Source organism: Spea bombifrons, chromosome 3 (assembly GCF_027358695.1).
Source record: "Spea bombifrons isolate aSpeBom1 chromosome 3, aSpeBom1.2.pri, whole genome shotgun sequence".
NCBI lineage: Eukaryota > Metazoa > Chordata > Amphibia > Anura > Pelobatidae > Spea > Spea bombifrons.
In genome coordinates this window covers 19421511-19439108 of record NC_071089.1, presented here as the reverse complement: position 1 = coordinate 19439108, position 17598 = coordinate 19421511, and the positions used below count along the sequence as shown (strand labels likewise).

Here is a 17598-nt window from a genome sequence, read left to right as displayed (position 1 = left end):
TTTCTAATTAAGTGTTTAATCCAATATAATAGCGGCGCCTTTAGTCCAGTAGAGCAACGTAAAAAATATATTTGTAGCGTGGCTTTTTTGTAGTTATACTTTAAGGGTAAGGCGATTTTTGCTAATATCGAATACCAGTGTTTTTATATTTTACAAATCGTTTTGTATAACAGCAGGTGGCACTGGAGTACCGCTACAAATGAAGGCTGTTCCAATAACCCACTGATGCTGCAGTGCCCATTAATCAGATGCTAAAGGTGAACTATCAATAATTTTTGATACACCGTTTTGTTTGTTTCAGGCTGTCCTTTTCCAGTACTGGAATAAATGCCAAATTTGGATTTTTTTTTGTTTTATGACAGAATGCTGCTCAGCCATGAGCTTTTGCCAAATCTTACAAATAGAAGCTGCCCCTTTTCCAGTTCCCAAATAACAATCAGGTGTTTGCTTCAGATTCAGTGTAACAATAAGGGGCATGTGATTCTGTTACCCGTTCGTAAAGACTTTACTGTGGGAAAACCTGCAGTATGGAATACTTTAACCCACACACATCATTAATTCTGTTAGCGCTGTGTAGACTGCAGATAAGACTATTGCCGGAATCCACTTGCCTCCAACTCTATGGTAAAGTTAATAAAATGACATGTTTTAATGGATTCTTTCACTAAGATGTATAGCTAAGATTTTATTTCTTTGATTGATTTCCCTACTCTGTTTTATTAAAGTAGTTTTACATTGAGAGGGGTAAAAAAAGACCTCCTTATAAATAAATATGTACTCTGAGGGGTGAGTGTATCTGGTTAGTTTGCCTAAAACCTCTGTGTGTTGAGTATGCGTTTTTGTTCTCCCTAATGAGCCTTCTGCTCCTCTGGTCCATTTTGGGGTGAGGGCTATCTGTGACCATCATAATGCATGGCTTGCTGAATAGTTTGGTCAAAAACATTTTTATGTGCTACAATGTTTAGTTGTGTTGTTGGGCATGGGCTGGGAGAGAGAAAGGATGCAGTATTTGTTATTTTGACATCCAGATAACATATATAATATATCTGGAATACTTTAATAATACTTCACAAAATATTTATGAGAATGTATTTCTCTAACGTAGAAATTCATAGTGGTACTCTTTGAATCCATTATTGATTCCCGATGGCAGCCAGGTCTAAAACTTGCACTGTTGGATTTAAACAATGCATTTCGACAGAGCATCCCCTATATTTTGGCCTTTTTTCCTTGCCCCCTCACCCCATTCTCCTTGGTGTGTTCAGCCAAGCACATATTTTGCTTGCCACTGCATGTGCACGCTATACTTACAGCTAGTCCCAGTGTTGCCTCTTGTGAGGCTTTTTCTCATGTGAAATGAATCCTGCCTCATTTGTGGTCTAAAGTACTTAACTAAGTTATATACATTATTCTTTGCTGGGGCTGCATAAGGGCGCACTGGGATTGTTCCTTTAACCCCTTAATGACCGATGAAGTGCCTGGCACGTCATGACATTAACAAGCTGAGAAAGCAAGTACTGCAGCAGGGGCCCCATGTGGCCACTCTGTAAGGCATCAACGTCTGCCATATACTATATGGCGGCGGATGCCTGCTTTAAAAGCACTTAGGAGGTGATCAACGAAAAAGACAGTCCTTAAGGGTTTAAAAGAAAAACACACTTGGAGCTTATTGTGGTATGACATTTAGGTAACATACCTGATGCTTTGGTCTCCTGAACCTTCAAATACAAATGATGGAATTTAATTGACACACTTTTTTTCTCTCCCCAAAGAGAAAAAAAAAATGAAACACTAAATATTAATACTATATTAATAGTATAGTTTAATCTCCTCCAATACATATGAATTATTGCTGTAGTCGGGGGATGCTGTTGAATAAATGTTTTTTCCTTTCTTTAGCAGTCACCTATTCTTTTGTCAAAAGTGCAGCGTTTTATTTAAGGCCAATTGTTTTAGAAGAGGTTGGTGGAAAGGGTTGCATGAAAACATATACCCAAAGCTACCAGTCATCTCCTGATCTCTCTCCATCTCTCATGTCCCGTATTATCGATTGCTTGTCTGCTATTTCTTTATGGATGTCACAACGCTACCTGAAACGTAATCTTTCTAAAACTGGTTATCTTCTCTCCTTCCATCTCCACTACCTGAATTCTCTATCACCATTAACAACACGACTATCTTTCCTACTAACCAGGCCCGATGCCTTGGGGTCATCCTTGACTATAACCTTTCGTTCATCCCTCACATTCAGTCCCTCACCAGATCCTGTCACTTGCACCTAAAAAACATCTCTCGCATCTGCCCATTCCTTACCCAAGAATCCACAAAGACTCTGGTTCATTCACTTATCATTTCCCATCTTGACTACTGCAACGCTCTTCTGGTTGGCCTTCCATTCTTGACTCTCTCCTCTACAGTCTGCCCTAAATGTTGCTGCTAGGCTTATCTTCCTTGCACGCCGCTCCTCTTCTGCTTCCCCACTCTGTGAAACCCTCTGTCACACCCTCGGGTTCCGTTGCCTGCGGGCGGGGGTCCGTCCGCGGTACACGGAGACCCGATACGGTCACCCCGGGGTCCGGGGGCTGCGGACATTTCCCCGCTCGCCGGTACGGGAGAAGAAGTAGCACTTAAGGGAACTCCTCAACGAGCAATCTTATGATTGCTTGCCGGCAGAGGAGTTCCCAGAAGAAAGTACTTACCTCTCCTCCAGTCGTCCGTTGATCCTCTAGGGGCGCTGCTATGCAGAACCCGGGGAATTGATGGACGGCTGGAGGCGTGGTTATGACGTCTGTGGAGGTGGGGCCTGAGAGTGGCGCCAGATTTAAAAGTCAGTCTGTGCTACTCTCAGGCACCCTGTGTTTTGTCTGCGAATTGATCTGTGTTTTGACCCTTGCATTTCCTGACTACGTTTTGCCTTACGATTCTGTAACTCTGCCCGTGATTCCTGTGTACCGACCCGGCTTGGCTGGCTAACTCCTCATCTTTTGAACCTCGACTTGTCTGACTACCTTCTTCGTTACCGACCTGGCTACCCTGACCATTCTTCTGTGTTTACCCCTTCTGTTCTGATCTGCTGGTATTCTGCATATTGCTGTTCACCGTGCATAGAACTCAGTGCATACCTACATTCTGCCTACTCAGAGACCTCCTCACTGTTGGGATCATCTAAGTCCTGGATTATCGCTGTCGAGGGCCCCTCTCTCCTCAGCGGTTCTCTGGGCAGAATAACTTCTGCGGTGAGTGTCTCAGACGCGACACCCTCCACTGGCTCCCATTTACCTTTAGAATTAAATTTAAAATCCTGCTGCTAATATGTAAGGCCCTCCATAACACTGTTCCTCCATACATTTCTGCCCTCATAAGAAAACACTCTCCTACTCGATCCTTACATTCTTCCCATGGGCTACGGCTCTCCTCCTCACTTATCACCTCTTCCTTTTCCCGTCTACAAGATTTCACTCGGGCCGCCCCATATCTCTGGGATCTACTTCCACCGAACCTTCAGCATTCACCCTCCCTCCCAACATTCAAGAAACCGAGCCGAGCCTCTTCACCTAATGTATCGGTTTGTCTTAGTCTGTCAATTCTCATCTTGTCGTACCCCTTGAGTATATGTATTGTATTAAGCGCTGTGTAATCCGTTGGCGCTATATAAATAAAAGAATAATAATAATATGAATAGTTGGAGCAGATATAAACAAATCTTATATCCTGCTGCAAGTGTTAAATCTGCAACATATAAACATATTTTTCTGTTAAGAAATATTACGTTTTGTTCTAAATCTGTTGATATGGGTGAAAAAAATACCACATTAAGCTTTTAAGGATCTTTTCCAGCCAGAATCGCTTTTATTAAGTAATTGTATGTCTGTTGAGTTTGTTGCTGGAATCTATACTAAGAGCACCAATTAGTTGATGAAACCTGTTATATGCGGTCTTGGCTTTGGCAGACACTATTGTGCTAAATGCTTGTTGATTTACATACTGTTGAGCTCTTCGCTATGGCCTGTCCCATCGTATCTCACTTTGGTTTCATTTCTCCTTTGAATCTTTGAAGCAATCTTGCTGGACGCAGACTAAAATATTTTAAAGCAAAATATTAGGTGCGTGAAAGTTAATGACCATTTGTGGGTAATTTATGCCAGTGGCAGGAAATGTTTTTCTTTTTTATGTGCCTTGTATTTTTAGTAGTTGGATCCTATGAAAACCATTAATGGCCAATCAATCACACTAAATCATTGCAAAAAGGAAAAAAGTGTATCAACCTAAAACATCACATCATCTTAAAGCTCTTTGGAAATATTGGTGTTCTTAATGAAATGTACTGAAATATATAGACTTGTTATATACTTTTTTTTATCTGAAAACATAAAAAGGTGTAAGGATTTGACTGGTGGTAAAAAGCAAATGGAATGCAAAATTGCTTATTTTAACTGGAGGATCCTCTTTTTGACAAGAATTTGAGATCAAACTTAAGGTCATAGCAAATATCTTCTTGGTTCCTGGTTTGACGTAATTGAAGGTGGGAAGCAACAGGTTTCATGGTGGATGTTTCAGTAAAGTCCCACCGGCTTTAAGCCGTCATGTACTATGTTTGCATATAGTCTTACTGTAGAGCTAATGGGTGCCAGCCAACCTTTAGTAATTCTACTCGCTTAAACATCCAGCCAATAATTAGACAATTTAAATTCCTTTTGAAAAGACAATTTGTTTTTTAATTAATCATTTTATAATTAGCAATACAACTTGGGGTTTAACCTCTTAAGGACAGAGCTGTTCTTTATTTTTTGTTCCCTTCGTGACAGTGGCTGTTTTAACATTTCTGCAGTGCTCGTGTTAAGATGTAATTTTCTTCTTTCTCGTTTACTGAACCCGCAGAAATGATATATTGTTTTTTTCAGGACAGGAATGGCTTTCTTTACATGTAATTGCTATGATCATATCATAATTAACAATTCAAAATTTTTATATATGGTGAAAAAAAAATTGAGGACTTTCTGACTTTTATTTGAAAAATCTTTTATTTGGAAAAATCTACAAAAGCTAATGAAAAAACCTTCTAAATAGATTCCATTATTTGGCCAATGGGACGCGGCCAGGACTGCCCACTGATGTCCGTGGGAGGTCCCACCGACGGCAGCGGGAAACAACCCCATTTAAAGGGAAAATGGGCAGGGAGCGGGCCGTGTCAAGACCCCGGCCCATGGCAATAAGTACAAGTAGCATATTGCTATGTCAAAACCTTTTTTTTTCTTTCAAATCTGTTCAAACTGCCCTATTTCCTATTTTGGACATTTTTGAAGCTGGTCAGTTCAACTTGTTTGGGTGCTAAAAGGCCGCATTTGGGATGTGCAAAATAGGAATTTTTGACACATGGTCATGCTGCCCACGTGTTATTTGGGACATCTTTGAATCTGACCAATTTATCTCATCAAATCACCCAATGGGCATTTAAAATGCCAGTATTTTAACTCTTTCCATCCAAAGAGGTTTGTGACGATGTAGTGCTAGTTGTAAGGCTTAATAAACTTAAACTTTTATGGATTTTATTTTATTTTTCATTTTTTACATTTTGTTGGAACCGGATGGTTCTGATGGTGACATCAGTGGGGGATTATTTTAAAATGTTACCACATGTTTATCTTTTCTTTAAGGTGCTAAGGTTTTACAAATATATATGGCCAGTATAATAAGTATTTTCAGACATACTAAAATAACACCAACGTGATGCTATTAGTTCTCTTATGCCGATGTTTAAGGATGAATTATTGATAAACAAAATAGGAAATCCAATTAGATTCAGAACTAATACGCTCCTGGTCAGTTGAGGATTTGAGACATGGCGTGTTACAAAAGAATGTATTTGATTCAATATAGATTAGGATAATATTTTTAAACACAATCTCACTGAAGTTATTAGTTGTTCTATGAGAAAAGCAATGATTGACGTATTTACGTGAACTACTTTGCAGTAGTATCGCCTATGTTTTTGAAATATCTGCTTATATTTTTTGTGCCGTTCTGTAATTTAAAGTGAGGTGTGTGTATGTGTATATGTATATAAGCTCTGACCAGGCTTTTGGCTCAGCACCCCTCCCCACCACAGGTGCTCCATGGGTGAGGTCCTTGGAAACCTATAAATTGCAGGAGTGTCTGTATTTAGGAAGGCCTTTTTGTACTTGCAAAGATTTATATATACACACACACACACACACACACACACACACACACACACACACACACACATTACTGCAAGCTCTTTGGGTTTGACTCAGGGTCACTTTCCTCTTTCGTTAACAAGTGATGTATGACTATGCCCACTTCCCCTCTTACGTATGCCGTGCCCACTTAAGGCTGTCTAGGCCTAGCCCTGACTTGCGCATGCCTAGGCCTGTCTCTATTTATGGCTAGACCCAGCCCTCAAAATGCTACTCCCCAGAAAAGGGGGAGCTTTTGGTACACTTCCCATGGATGCTCCCTGATATGTGTTTATATAATTAGAATATATAAACAGTCAAGGTACATTTTTCCTGGTGTTTTCTTATAACAAGAGGCTTAGCGTGCACTTTCAAATTAATCATTTTTAAAAATAAATTTCTTTTGAAACGGCAATTCATGGGGATTAGATTGCAAAGCGATTTGTAGAAATAGAATGTGATATTGTAATTTATCCTAACCATATTTCTAGACACAGTTCATCATATACACGTGGCAGACGTAATAAATTACGAATATTTTTATGGTCAGTCTTTTTAATTACTTTATTTTTTTAACGTCTAAAGATTCCAGATGCACATGGTTTATAACTGGTGATATTTAGTAGGTGATTTTTATTAAAGACATACAGATAGATCAGGCCAAATTGATTTTTTTTTCTTGGCCATTATACATTTAGATTTCTGAAATGTGCATGGCTATCTCAAAGGCAGTTTTAATTATGAAAGATTTGGCAAACTGAGACACACTTTGATTGATCATGTGGCAATTTGTATCTTGTAACACTTGGTTCTGTGTGGAAAGAGTTTAAACAATGGTACTTGCTTCTGCCAATTTTTTTAAATTGGCAATTGTTGTAGGATTCCATCAAGATTATACGTACTGGCGAGAAAGTCGACAGTTAACATAATTTTTCTTGTTTTGGTTTCAGAGACTGAAGCAAAATAGCAATTATTTTCCCCACCAAGAGCTTGATGTAATTATTTTCATTTACAAAGATAACAAAAAAGTTATTGAATTTACTTTTTAGGTAGTCTTCAGGATTTTAGGAGCTCATATCAGTGCTTTGTCTCCAGTAACATTCATCACTAGCACTGTTCTTCATCAGTACACGTTTGATTTTTGATGGGAAGCCACACACAAAGCAAAGCGACTGACTTCCATTTAGAGTCATTTATGCCGAAAAACAGCCATGATGTAATGTTTTGGCTTTAGAATAAATTGCATGATTTTCTGCCTAATCAAAGTTACTTAATGGCTGCACATGCTTGGCGTAGGCGTTTAAACAATTATCCATATTAATTACTGATTCACATGCCACACTTTTTTTTGTGTGGCAAGTTTCAAGAGGAAACCGTCTATAAATGTACTCCAGTTATCCTTTCCTTAGTTTCCCACATTTGGTTCAAAACTCTTGATCCAAACACCCTTCTTACCATTTGTGGTTGAATCTGTAAAGTGGACCAGTCAGCTGGAAACATCTTGAAACAATAATTTCACGCGATGTGCCTTCCTGTCTGGGTTAGAGAAGACGCAATCTCTTTTTTTCTTAGCCTTCCTCGCCATTTTCTTTCAAGCATCTTCTCCCTTGACTCTTCCATTATAAGACAAGTTAGAAAACTGACTGGGGGCAGCAGTTTTGCGACCCATAATCCGTAATGAGTAGACAGGCTGTGGAAGAAGCCTTGGTCTGTGCGATGGAAAGCAAATATTTATTCAGTATAGATGCACGTATACGAGTAAAAAGCTCTGCAGTGACAAATTCTTGTGGAGCGTAATAACTTGACACGAACCCTGCCTGTTCTTATGTGCAAATCTCTTGACATTTTTGTATGTATAGTACACGTTTCCAATCTTTCTTTGTTTGCACATTTATTTATGGATTCCCTAATTAAAGTGTAAGCAAAACTATAAGAACTGTCCCAACCCTTGGCCCTCAAAAGGTTAGCCATGGTATAAGAAAATCTACTCCTTATTATATAGAAGAACTTTTACCCAAAATAAAAAAAAATATTAAAACCGATAACTGATTCTCATATTCTGTTGCAAGTCACTGTTTACCTATCACAAATGATGAACCAATTCTATTTTGTTCAGTTTTTTTAATTTCTATGCACCTATCTTATCTTCGATATTTGCAGTATTTTCTTTTAGCTGCTTCATAGCCACGGCATACTTAACCTATGAGATTTCATTTCTAGAATGATTCGTTTTATACAGCGTATGTTCCTGTTATACTCCAGACAAAAATATTAATCAATTTTTCTGTACTTCGGCTTCACTGAAATTATTGAAAAATTCTTGCTAAGGGGATTAGAGATATGTCAGTGCAAAGTAATAAAATCAGTGTGATGTAATTATTTTGTTCCTCTAAAATATTGTTTTAGTAAAAAATGGAATTCTAGAATGTATTATGGGTTTAAAAAAACAAACAAACAAAAAAAAACCTAAAGGCTTAATAAGCTGGGATTTTTGCATGTGAAAAGAGCATACATAGCATGGCTAGGTTATCACTTTGAGTTATTCACTAAGGGTCATGTTGGTTTAGGAATATTTGTAATGATGCCTTTCAGCTCAGACTATGAATGAATAATTTTGAAGTTCTATTTCAGTCTTAATTGCTATGTTAGTTTACTATGATTACTGACTATGTCAGATACATAAGAGAATCCCATGGCAAGGTGAGGGGACTCTCTGTGATCTCTCCTCCAGACTTTACGTGATGCCATAAAAAGTTGGAAACTTTCTGCTATCAATAACTGCCCCATACTTTAGACAGAGAAATACGATCAGCGGTTCCACATGTTCTTCAATCCCATGCGATTGACCTCAACTCCGGAGTTCAGGAAGTCTGATTTTAGCTGCTCATCCAAGTCTGGAGGTGCAAATGAAGAATTTTCTGAGCAGTCCATTCTCTGGACTTTCAGATTTCTGAACGTGCCACAGTTTAATCCTCCACGGCTATATGTAAATGCTACACAAACTTGCGTTTCACTAGTGTGATCTTTCATAATCCACCAAGGAAGACTTTTCGTATACCACCATAACTCCATGTGATGTGTTTCTCTTAATAGAAAAAATACTCAAGTCCACACATGAAAAACCAAAAACATATGGAAAAGGTTCATGATCTAATAATCTCAAAATTGTGACTCACCACCTGGAAGCGACAGACTATTACTTATACTTAAGCAATATCCTGTCTCATGGAGGTTGCCTATTCCAGACTCATCATAATTCTTCCATACACACTTCAATGGATATTGTAGTGTCCTTAGAAGTGGAAAATACATCATCATAATCAATTATTTTCTTTTTTTTTATCTTTTATTTATTTTGCTTCTGTATGTGGAACTCTGATTTTTGAACCATTGCTCCCTGGGCCATTCCCAATTTGGTTATTACAGTTTGAACTGTCCCGACTTTGTGTCCTAGACCATTATTTTAATTGATATTCAAAGGAGATTTTGGCACTTGTATTCCTTTGTATTTGTTGTACTTTTTTATTGCTGTTTTAATGTCTGGAGTGGCAAATGAAGAATTCTCCGAGCAGTCCACTCTTAGGACTTTCAGTTTTCTGCACGTGTACTACAGTTTAATCCTATTGTGAGCTTTCAAAATCCCACCAAGGAAGATGTTTCATATACCACCATAATTCCATGTGCCTGTTTCTTTAAAAAAAAAAAAAAAAAAAAAAAAAGGTCCACTCACAAAAAACCAAAAACACATCGAAAAGGTTCATGGTCTAATCTCAAAATTGTGACTCACCACCTGGACACGACAGACTATTACTTATACTTAAGCAATGTCCTGCCTCATGGAAAAGTTGCCTATTCCAGACTTGTAATTCTATCACATACTCTACATTGGATATCCTACTGTCGTTAGAAGTGGAAATTTTTTTTTTTTTTTGCTGAACTTTGATTTTTGGGGACCTTCCCCTTTGAGTTGATGAGTTATGAACTGTATCGACTTTGTGTCATAGACCAATGTTTTAATTGAAATACAGTGAGGATTTTGGCACTTGCACTTAATTGCATAGGGTTGTTGCAATTAGGGCTGCAACTAACGATTATTTTAATAATCGATTAGTTGGCCGATTATTTTTTCGATTAATCGATTAATCGGATAAAAAAATACATTATTTTAAATTGAAGAAAAATTGCAATAAAAAACGTACAATTTACACTTTCATCTCTTTATTGCAATGGCCTCTCTCTATTCACCTTCTTATTTTACTGACATAATAATAAAAGCTACAAGAACCCAAACACGGTGCTTCTCAAACTAGGTTTTAATACAAAGTTATTAGTAAATATTAATTCATATGTTAACTATTTTTCATATTTAATAAAAACTGAGAAAAAAGCCTTGTTTAAATTTTTTTATTTACCAAACTGCCCCCAGTTATGCACATCTGACCCCCAGCTTGCCACTCTGCCCCCATATATGCCTTATACCTCTTATATGCCAGATTCCACTGTGCCCCCTGATATGCCACTGTGCCCCTGATATGCCTTATACTCCTTATATGCCAGTGATATGCAACTGAGCCCCCTGATATGTTTATGCCCCCTGATATGCCTAATATCCATATGCCTTATACCCCCTATATGCCCTAAAAATTCATAATACCCCCCATACACCACTATAACTCACCCATACACCACTCTGGCTCCTCCCCCTCCCATACACCACTCTGGCTCCTCCCCTCCCATACACCACTCTGGCTCCTCCCCCGCCCATACATCACTTTGGCTCCTCCCCTCCCATACATCACTTTGCCTCCTCCCCCTCCCATATACCACTCTGCCTCCTCCCCCCATACATCACTCTGGCTCCTCCCATACTCCACTCTGCCTCCTCCCATACATCACGTTGGCTCCTCCCCCTCCCATACATCACTTTGCCTCCTCCCATACATCACTTTGCCTCCTCCCCCCTCCCATACTCCACTCTGCCTCCTGTGAACCTCCGTTTCTGACAAGACACCAGGGAGCCGGGTAGAGAGGCAGAGTGGCGTATGAGAGGGGGAGGAGCCAGAGTGGTGTATTGGAGGGTGGCTCCCATACACCCCTCTGACTCCTCCCCCCTCCTATACACCGCTCTGCCTCTCTACCCGGCTCCGTTACTGAAGGCACTTTCATTGCAGCTTCATAGAAGCCACAGTGTAAGTGAAGGGCAGTAACGGAGTCTGTCTGTGCGATGCTGACCCTCACCGGCTATCAGAGAGGATGATTCTCTGTCAGCCGGTGGGGGTCTGCATCGCACAGACAGACTCCGTTACTCACCTTCACTTACACTGAGGCTTCTATGAAGCTGCAGGGAAAGTGCCTTCAGTAACGGTGCCGGGTAGAGAGGCAGAGTGACGTATGGGAGGGGGGAGGAGTCAGAGGGGTCTATGGGAGGGGGGAGAGAGACGGAAGTGAGAGACCGGCCGACAGTGAGAGAAATCCAGGTCTCCTGCAGCGTTGCGGGGGATCTGGATTCCGGTGTTATAATCCGATCTCTGTTTGAGGTCGGATTATATAAAGAGAGGAGTTTTTCAGAGCATTTGCTCTGAAAAAAACCTCTTTTTATAATCGATAAAAATCGATCCGATTAATCGATGATGAAATTCGTTGACAACGATTTTCATAATCGATTATTATCGATTTTATCGATTAGTTGTTTCAGCCCTAGTTGCAATTATGTTGTCCACAACTACAGATTTTGTAAAAGAGATGGAATAAAATTTATATTTTCCTAAATATTATTTGTTATAAAATATTGGCAGGACTCCATCATTAAGGCCGCCTGTCTAATTATACTCACCTTTGCATATGAGTGCATTTTTGCTCAATATACTTTGTAATTTTCTATAAAGGGGATGGTGACCGTTCGAATTGAGAGATAAGATACACACTAAAGATTTTTATGAAAAAAAAGAAATCGGCTTTTTTTTTTTTTTTTTTTTTTTAAGTTTTTACACTTTGCTTGTGTCAAGGATATTACAGAACGTGAAAAGATGTTCCAGACACCTTTTTGCAGCATTGGGATCATAGTGTACTGTACTTCATTATCATTCTGTCACCTCATAGAATGTCCTCGCTTTCTTGCAGGTACATGTGAATCCGTGTTTCTATCAAGTCAAAGGGGAAAGGACATTTGTACCCCTGGAAAAAGATGAGTGGTGCTGGCTGCGCCCAGGCGACTGCTTTTCACTCTTGCCCGATAAATATACCTTCAGGGTAATTGCAGAAGAGAAAGAAACATTAAGGTAAAAAATAGTATCGCATGTTTTCTAATGTATACATATGTAATGATGTATATAGTTTAAAGTCTGAAGTCTGTTCTGTTTAAAAGTGATTTAACAAATAAATCTGATCATAAGAGATCCTGCTCTCACCTTTTTTAAGTGTATTGTATGATTGTGTTCTTTAGGTGAAACAGATCTATCAAGGGGTAACAAAATGATGGTTTTTATGTGAATGCGCTTTAGGACTGCCAGGTCATATTACTATAAGAATGACACCTTTTAAAAAAACAATATGGGATTATCGATAAAACGTCTCTGGTTCAAAACTGGAGTCTTATCACCAAAGCAACTAAATAATGCAGGCAACGGGACCCTTCCAATGGTTGCTATGAAATATCACTAGGATCGTTTTTTTTTTTTTTAATATTGCCGTTAGTATGTTTCAAGACTGAGATCTGTATGCCAAGTTTTCCTTGAAGCTCATTTCAGTTAATTCACTAAAGTGAGTGTTGACAGGAGAGTTTGCAGGTTTCAGTTCCTTGAATTCACAATGTATGAAGAGCCAACCCTGGTAAGCTTCTGCTGCAGGAAAAGCTTGGCTGGTCCTGTATGATATGTAGTTAACTTAGTTATAGTTTTTCTAAGTCTTCTCACCCATTGATGTATACAGCTCTCATTGTGCAGAAGAAACATGTTTGTGTTGGTCTTTCATAATGAATAGTGAAATAAGAGAGTTGAAATCACATCTGAAGACTCTCCTACCAGCTCTCCCTTTAGTGAATATACCACATTGATTTCCTCTCTTAACTTTTGGCCTTTTTTCTAAGATCTCATGATCATTCACCCTGCAGGACACAATGGTATCAGTCACCCCAGACCCTCTCCTACAAGTGTAATTTCCGATTCCATTTGTCCTACTTCTGATACAGCTGATCTTGACTTTCAGATACTTTTTCCTATTAACTTTTCAGTAAAACTATTTTTTGAAGAAGTCCGCAATGAGGCCTTAAAATCTTCTGGCCTGCTTTTAACAACCTAAGACTCGACAAAGGTCTATTGTCAGCACTGCTTTAAAGACCAATTTGGTTCTACTACTCTATGTAAAAAGTTTCAAACAATGACTTGGCACAAAGTTTTTGTTACCTGAAACTCAAGAAATAGTAAATAGTTAAGGGATTTATCCCAGACAGTTTCCAGCATTGTATTGAGTAGAACTGATTCCAGAGTTTTTAGAAAAGAAAAAAAAAATCTTTCTTCTGAGCTCCTTTTTTGGTCATTATACGATGCTAAACGATGAATGTCTTGACAGCTAGTTTGAGTAAAATAATCACTTAATGGTTTTTCACATGACAGCTGCATTATGTACTCTTCTTACATGGAAAATGTTAAGCTTAATCATATAAACATTTTTGAATTAAGATACACAAGTACTTGTGGCACATCTTTTTGGCGTAGTTTATTTTGCTGTTTTATTATTTTGCTGGGTCTTGTAGCGCACTACAGCCTTGTGTAGGTCTTCAATCTTTTCCCTGACATCCTTGGACAGCTTTTTGGTCGTGGCCATGGTGGTGAGTTTGGAATCTGATTGATTGGTTGCTTCTGTGGACAGGTGTCTTTTATACAGGTAACAAGCTTTAAGAGAGCGCTCCTAATCTCAGCTTGTTACCTGTATAAAAGACACCTGGGAACCAGACATCTTCCTGATTGATGGGGGATCAAATACTTATTTTACTGAGTAAAATGCAAATCAATTTATAATTTATTTGAAATGCATTATTCTGAATGTAGTAAGTGTCGTTGAAGAAGTGGGTCTTGAGGGATTTTTTGAAGGACCGAAGGCAGGGGGGAGAGGCTGATAGGCCGGGGGAAAGCATTCCAGAGGATAGGGGCAGCCCTTGAGAGATCTTGTAAGTGCACATGAGAGCTAAAAATCAGGCGAGGATAGAAGGATATAAAACCAGTTTTATGCGGTTCTATTTATGTTGGGCTAATGATTTTGGATATATATAATATATGTATATGTATATATATATATATATATATATATATATATATATATATATATATATATATATATATATATATATATATATATATATATATATATATATATATATATGTGTGTGTGTGTGACAGACTCACAGACATAAAGCATTGATAAGTGCAGCAATGGATTGCAGAACTGGATCTCGCTGTTTGCTTCCTCTTCTCCATTTTGTCCATGTGCTCTGTGCAGCTCTTTCCTTTAGCTACACATGTATAGCAACCCGAGGCTCCGCAGCCATCCCTGCGTATGATGCCTTATCCCACTTGTCCTGCAATCACGGCCGCTCATACGCAGTGAGAGAAGGCGCTTCTACCGCTGAGAAAAGCAGCAGAAAGGAAGAAACGACATGGATCGACAAATTTGATTTGAACATCTTACTATCATTTTAATGATGGGCGCATCAGCTAGTTATTTAAATATTTATCACCTTAACTACCGTACTTGCTCGATTATAAGGCGAGGTTTTTTCCAGAGGTCTTATAATCAGACCTCAAATAGGTCTGACTATGAGACTAGGATTCAGATCCCCTGCAGTGCTTCTGATTCCCCGGTGTGTTGTCCGGGCAGTGTGTAGACGTCCACGCGATTTGCGTAGACAACTTCCGCTGCAGCCGGAAGGAGGTGTGGCTAGCAGCGGGGGTTGTCTGCGTCCATAGACGTCTACCCGCTGCCCGGACAACACATCTTCTGATCTGCTGCTTCAAGACAATTGGCTAGCACAGTGTATGGGTGGAAGGTTACTTCCTAGAAATAGACCAAAGTATTAGTATTGTAGCTGAGCTAATCTTCTTTTCCTCTGTAGATATAGGTATAAAGCTGCTTAATGAAAGAATGAATGAAAGATTTTTTTCTTTGAGACCTCAGCATAACACAAAAACTGTAACAGGTGGATTCTGTGTTTTTGTTATTTTGCGGGAGTCTTGAAATACTTTCAAGCATAGTTTATAATATCATGACAGTTCTCGGCATTATAGTAAAGCATTGTGTTTAGCCTTTCACAGCAAATATGCTACAAAGGAGACTTGTAAGTGACTGATTAGTGCTGCATGATCACATGAAATTATAGGGAGAAAATGTATTCTACACTAAATTAACTGGTTCTAGAATGTGAATTTAAATTGTGTATTACTACAACTAATTACAATGTAATTGTTCTCTCCTGATCAGAAAAAATGCTACTAAATGCAGCATATTTAAACAGAAAGCCTTCTGAGAAATGGTATGAATTAGATCTACACATCCAGGACCCACTGAACCATAACTCATAAGATTATTACTGCTAGAGCCTACATTTTTTTAAAATATTTTAACTTATTTTTGTAGTTTGTGTATAATATAATAAACGCGTCTACTTCCTGCGTAGAAAAGTTGATTGTGTTGCGGTACTACGCATATCAGAAGGAGCACTCTCCGTATAGCAAAAATAGTATGGATTTTACAGCTTTGATTAGAATGCTAATAAAGCATTTTTATTTTTGCTACAAAGTAATGTTACGCAGCTCATTACAAAATGTTCAAGAGATCCTTATAGTAAAAAAATTGATTCTGTGAGTGGTAAACGGCCGTTAATGTTGTATTTTTTTTTGACACACAAAACCCCAGCAAATCTTGAATGCATTCATTTTGCACATACATACATTTTACGTTTTTTTTTCCTTCTTAATAGAAATGAAGCACTTCACCAGGACACTGGTTTAAGTGATAGTCCTCCCTGCTCTTCAAGTGCATCTGAAATAAAGGAGAAGCCTATCTCAGTGGGAGATACATCAAAGCAATCCATATTGTGTACGGTTCATGAATCTCAAGAAGAGGCTGCGGTAAAGACTTTTTAGTTTATAATTTGATGCACACACCGGCAGTTTTTAACGTGTTTAAAACACAATACCAGTATATACATATACTGGAATTCAGAAATCAACCATCGGATGCATTTAGATATAATGCATATTAACATTTCATTTGTTTGTACTTCCACAGAAATTTGCTGTTGAGTTCAATTTCCAGGGAAAAAAACAAAAAACTAATTCTCGTCAGTGCAGATTTTTATATCTATTCCTTTTCCCTAAAATATCATTGGCCGTGATTGTGTTTGACTTATAGTGTATAATTTGTAATGGTTCCAACAGAGTCTAGAAAAATGCCAGGATCTTTAACCCATGCCAATCTAATACAGGCGTTTAATACAGAAATGAATTTCCAATGTAGTGATACAGTGGGTTAAGGCACATTACAGTAAAACAAATCACATTCCCTATCCATGGATCCTGCTTGTACTATATATCCCACTTATAAATGAAATTGCTGATACTGATCCATTCATCACGGGCTGTTAGTACTTTGGCTTCTCTATACCATACAATACTGTCTTTCACATACACTTTGTGTGATTCAATCACAACGTAATTGTGATTGTGTCTCAATGTTTGCTTCGTCTTTACCAACCAATCCATGTCTCTTTTCCCTTGGTCCTAGTTTCTCTATCCTTTTTCTTTTAATACCTTATCGTGTTATCGGTCAGTCCTCTGGAGGTAAATCCAGCAATAACGGTTTCTGGTTTGCAAATTTGTTCCTGCTAACATCAGATGAAATGAGTGTCAAGACTGTAAAATCTTACAAATGAAAATTTCACCCTACTCTTAATGCTAATTTCCTTTCATATTTGTCAGAGCTGTAGGGGAGCCTTTATCAACCATAAAATAAGAAATCCCTCACAAAGTCATAATGAATATTTTGTCTGAGCTAGAAAATCTTACATTTTCTTTATCAGGCTGCATGTGGCTTTTACTTTTGATCTATGGATCTTTTTTTTTTCCAGCCAGCTGTTTTAATGAGTGAAAAATAATCGCCCCATATTGCCACAGAGTGTATACTAATGTAACAAAATGTACTGTAACATATGAAATTGGTGCAGGACAAAAATAAAAAATATTAAATGATTTTATATAACTATTAAATTCACTTTTTTTTAATAGTTTTTTATAGTGTAGGTCACATTAGTATTCAACATTGGGTTTAGTGTAATTTATAAATGCTTTGGAACATCAGCCTTCCCTTTTAATATTTGGTGAATGGGTCTATTTGTTACATCATTATTTAA

General features: G+C 38.3%; 1 protein-coding gene across 1 annotated transcript in view; it reads left to right on the top strand.

Moving 5' to 3' along the window:
- Positions 1-17598, top strand: part of APLF (aprataxin and PNKP like factor) — a 79367-nt gene that overhangs the window by 11775 nt on the left and 49994 nt on the right. The window contains exons 3-4 of the mRNA XM_053459340.1: positions 12318-12475; positions 16168-16318. Coding sequence (XP_053315315.1) covers positions 12318-12475; positions 16168-16318 — 309 coding nt within the window. The remainder of the gene's footprint in view (positions 1-12317; positions 12476-16167; positions 16319-17598) is intronic.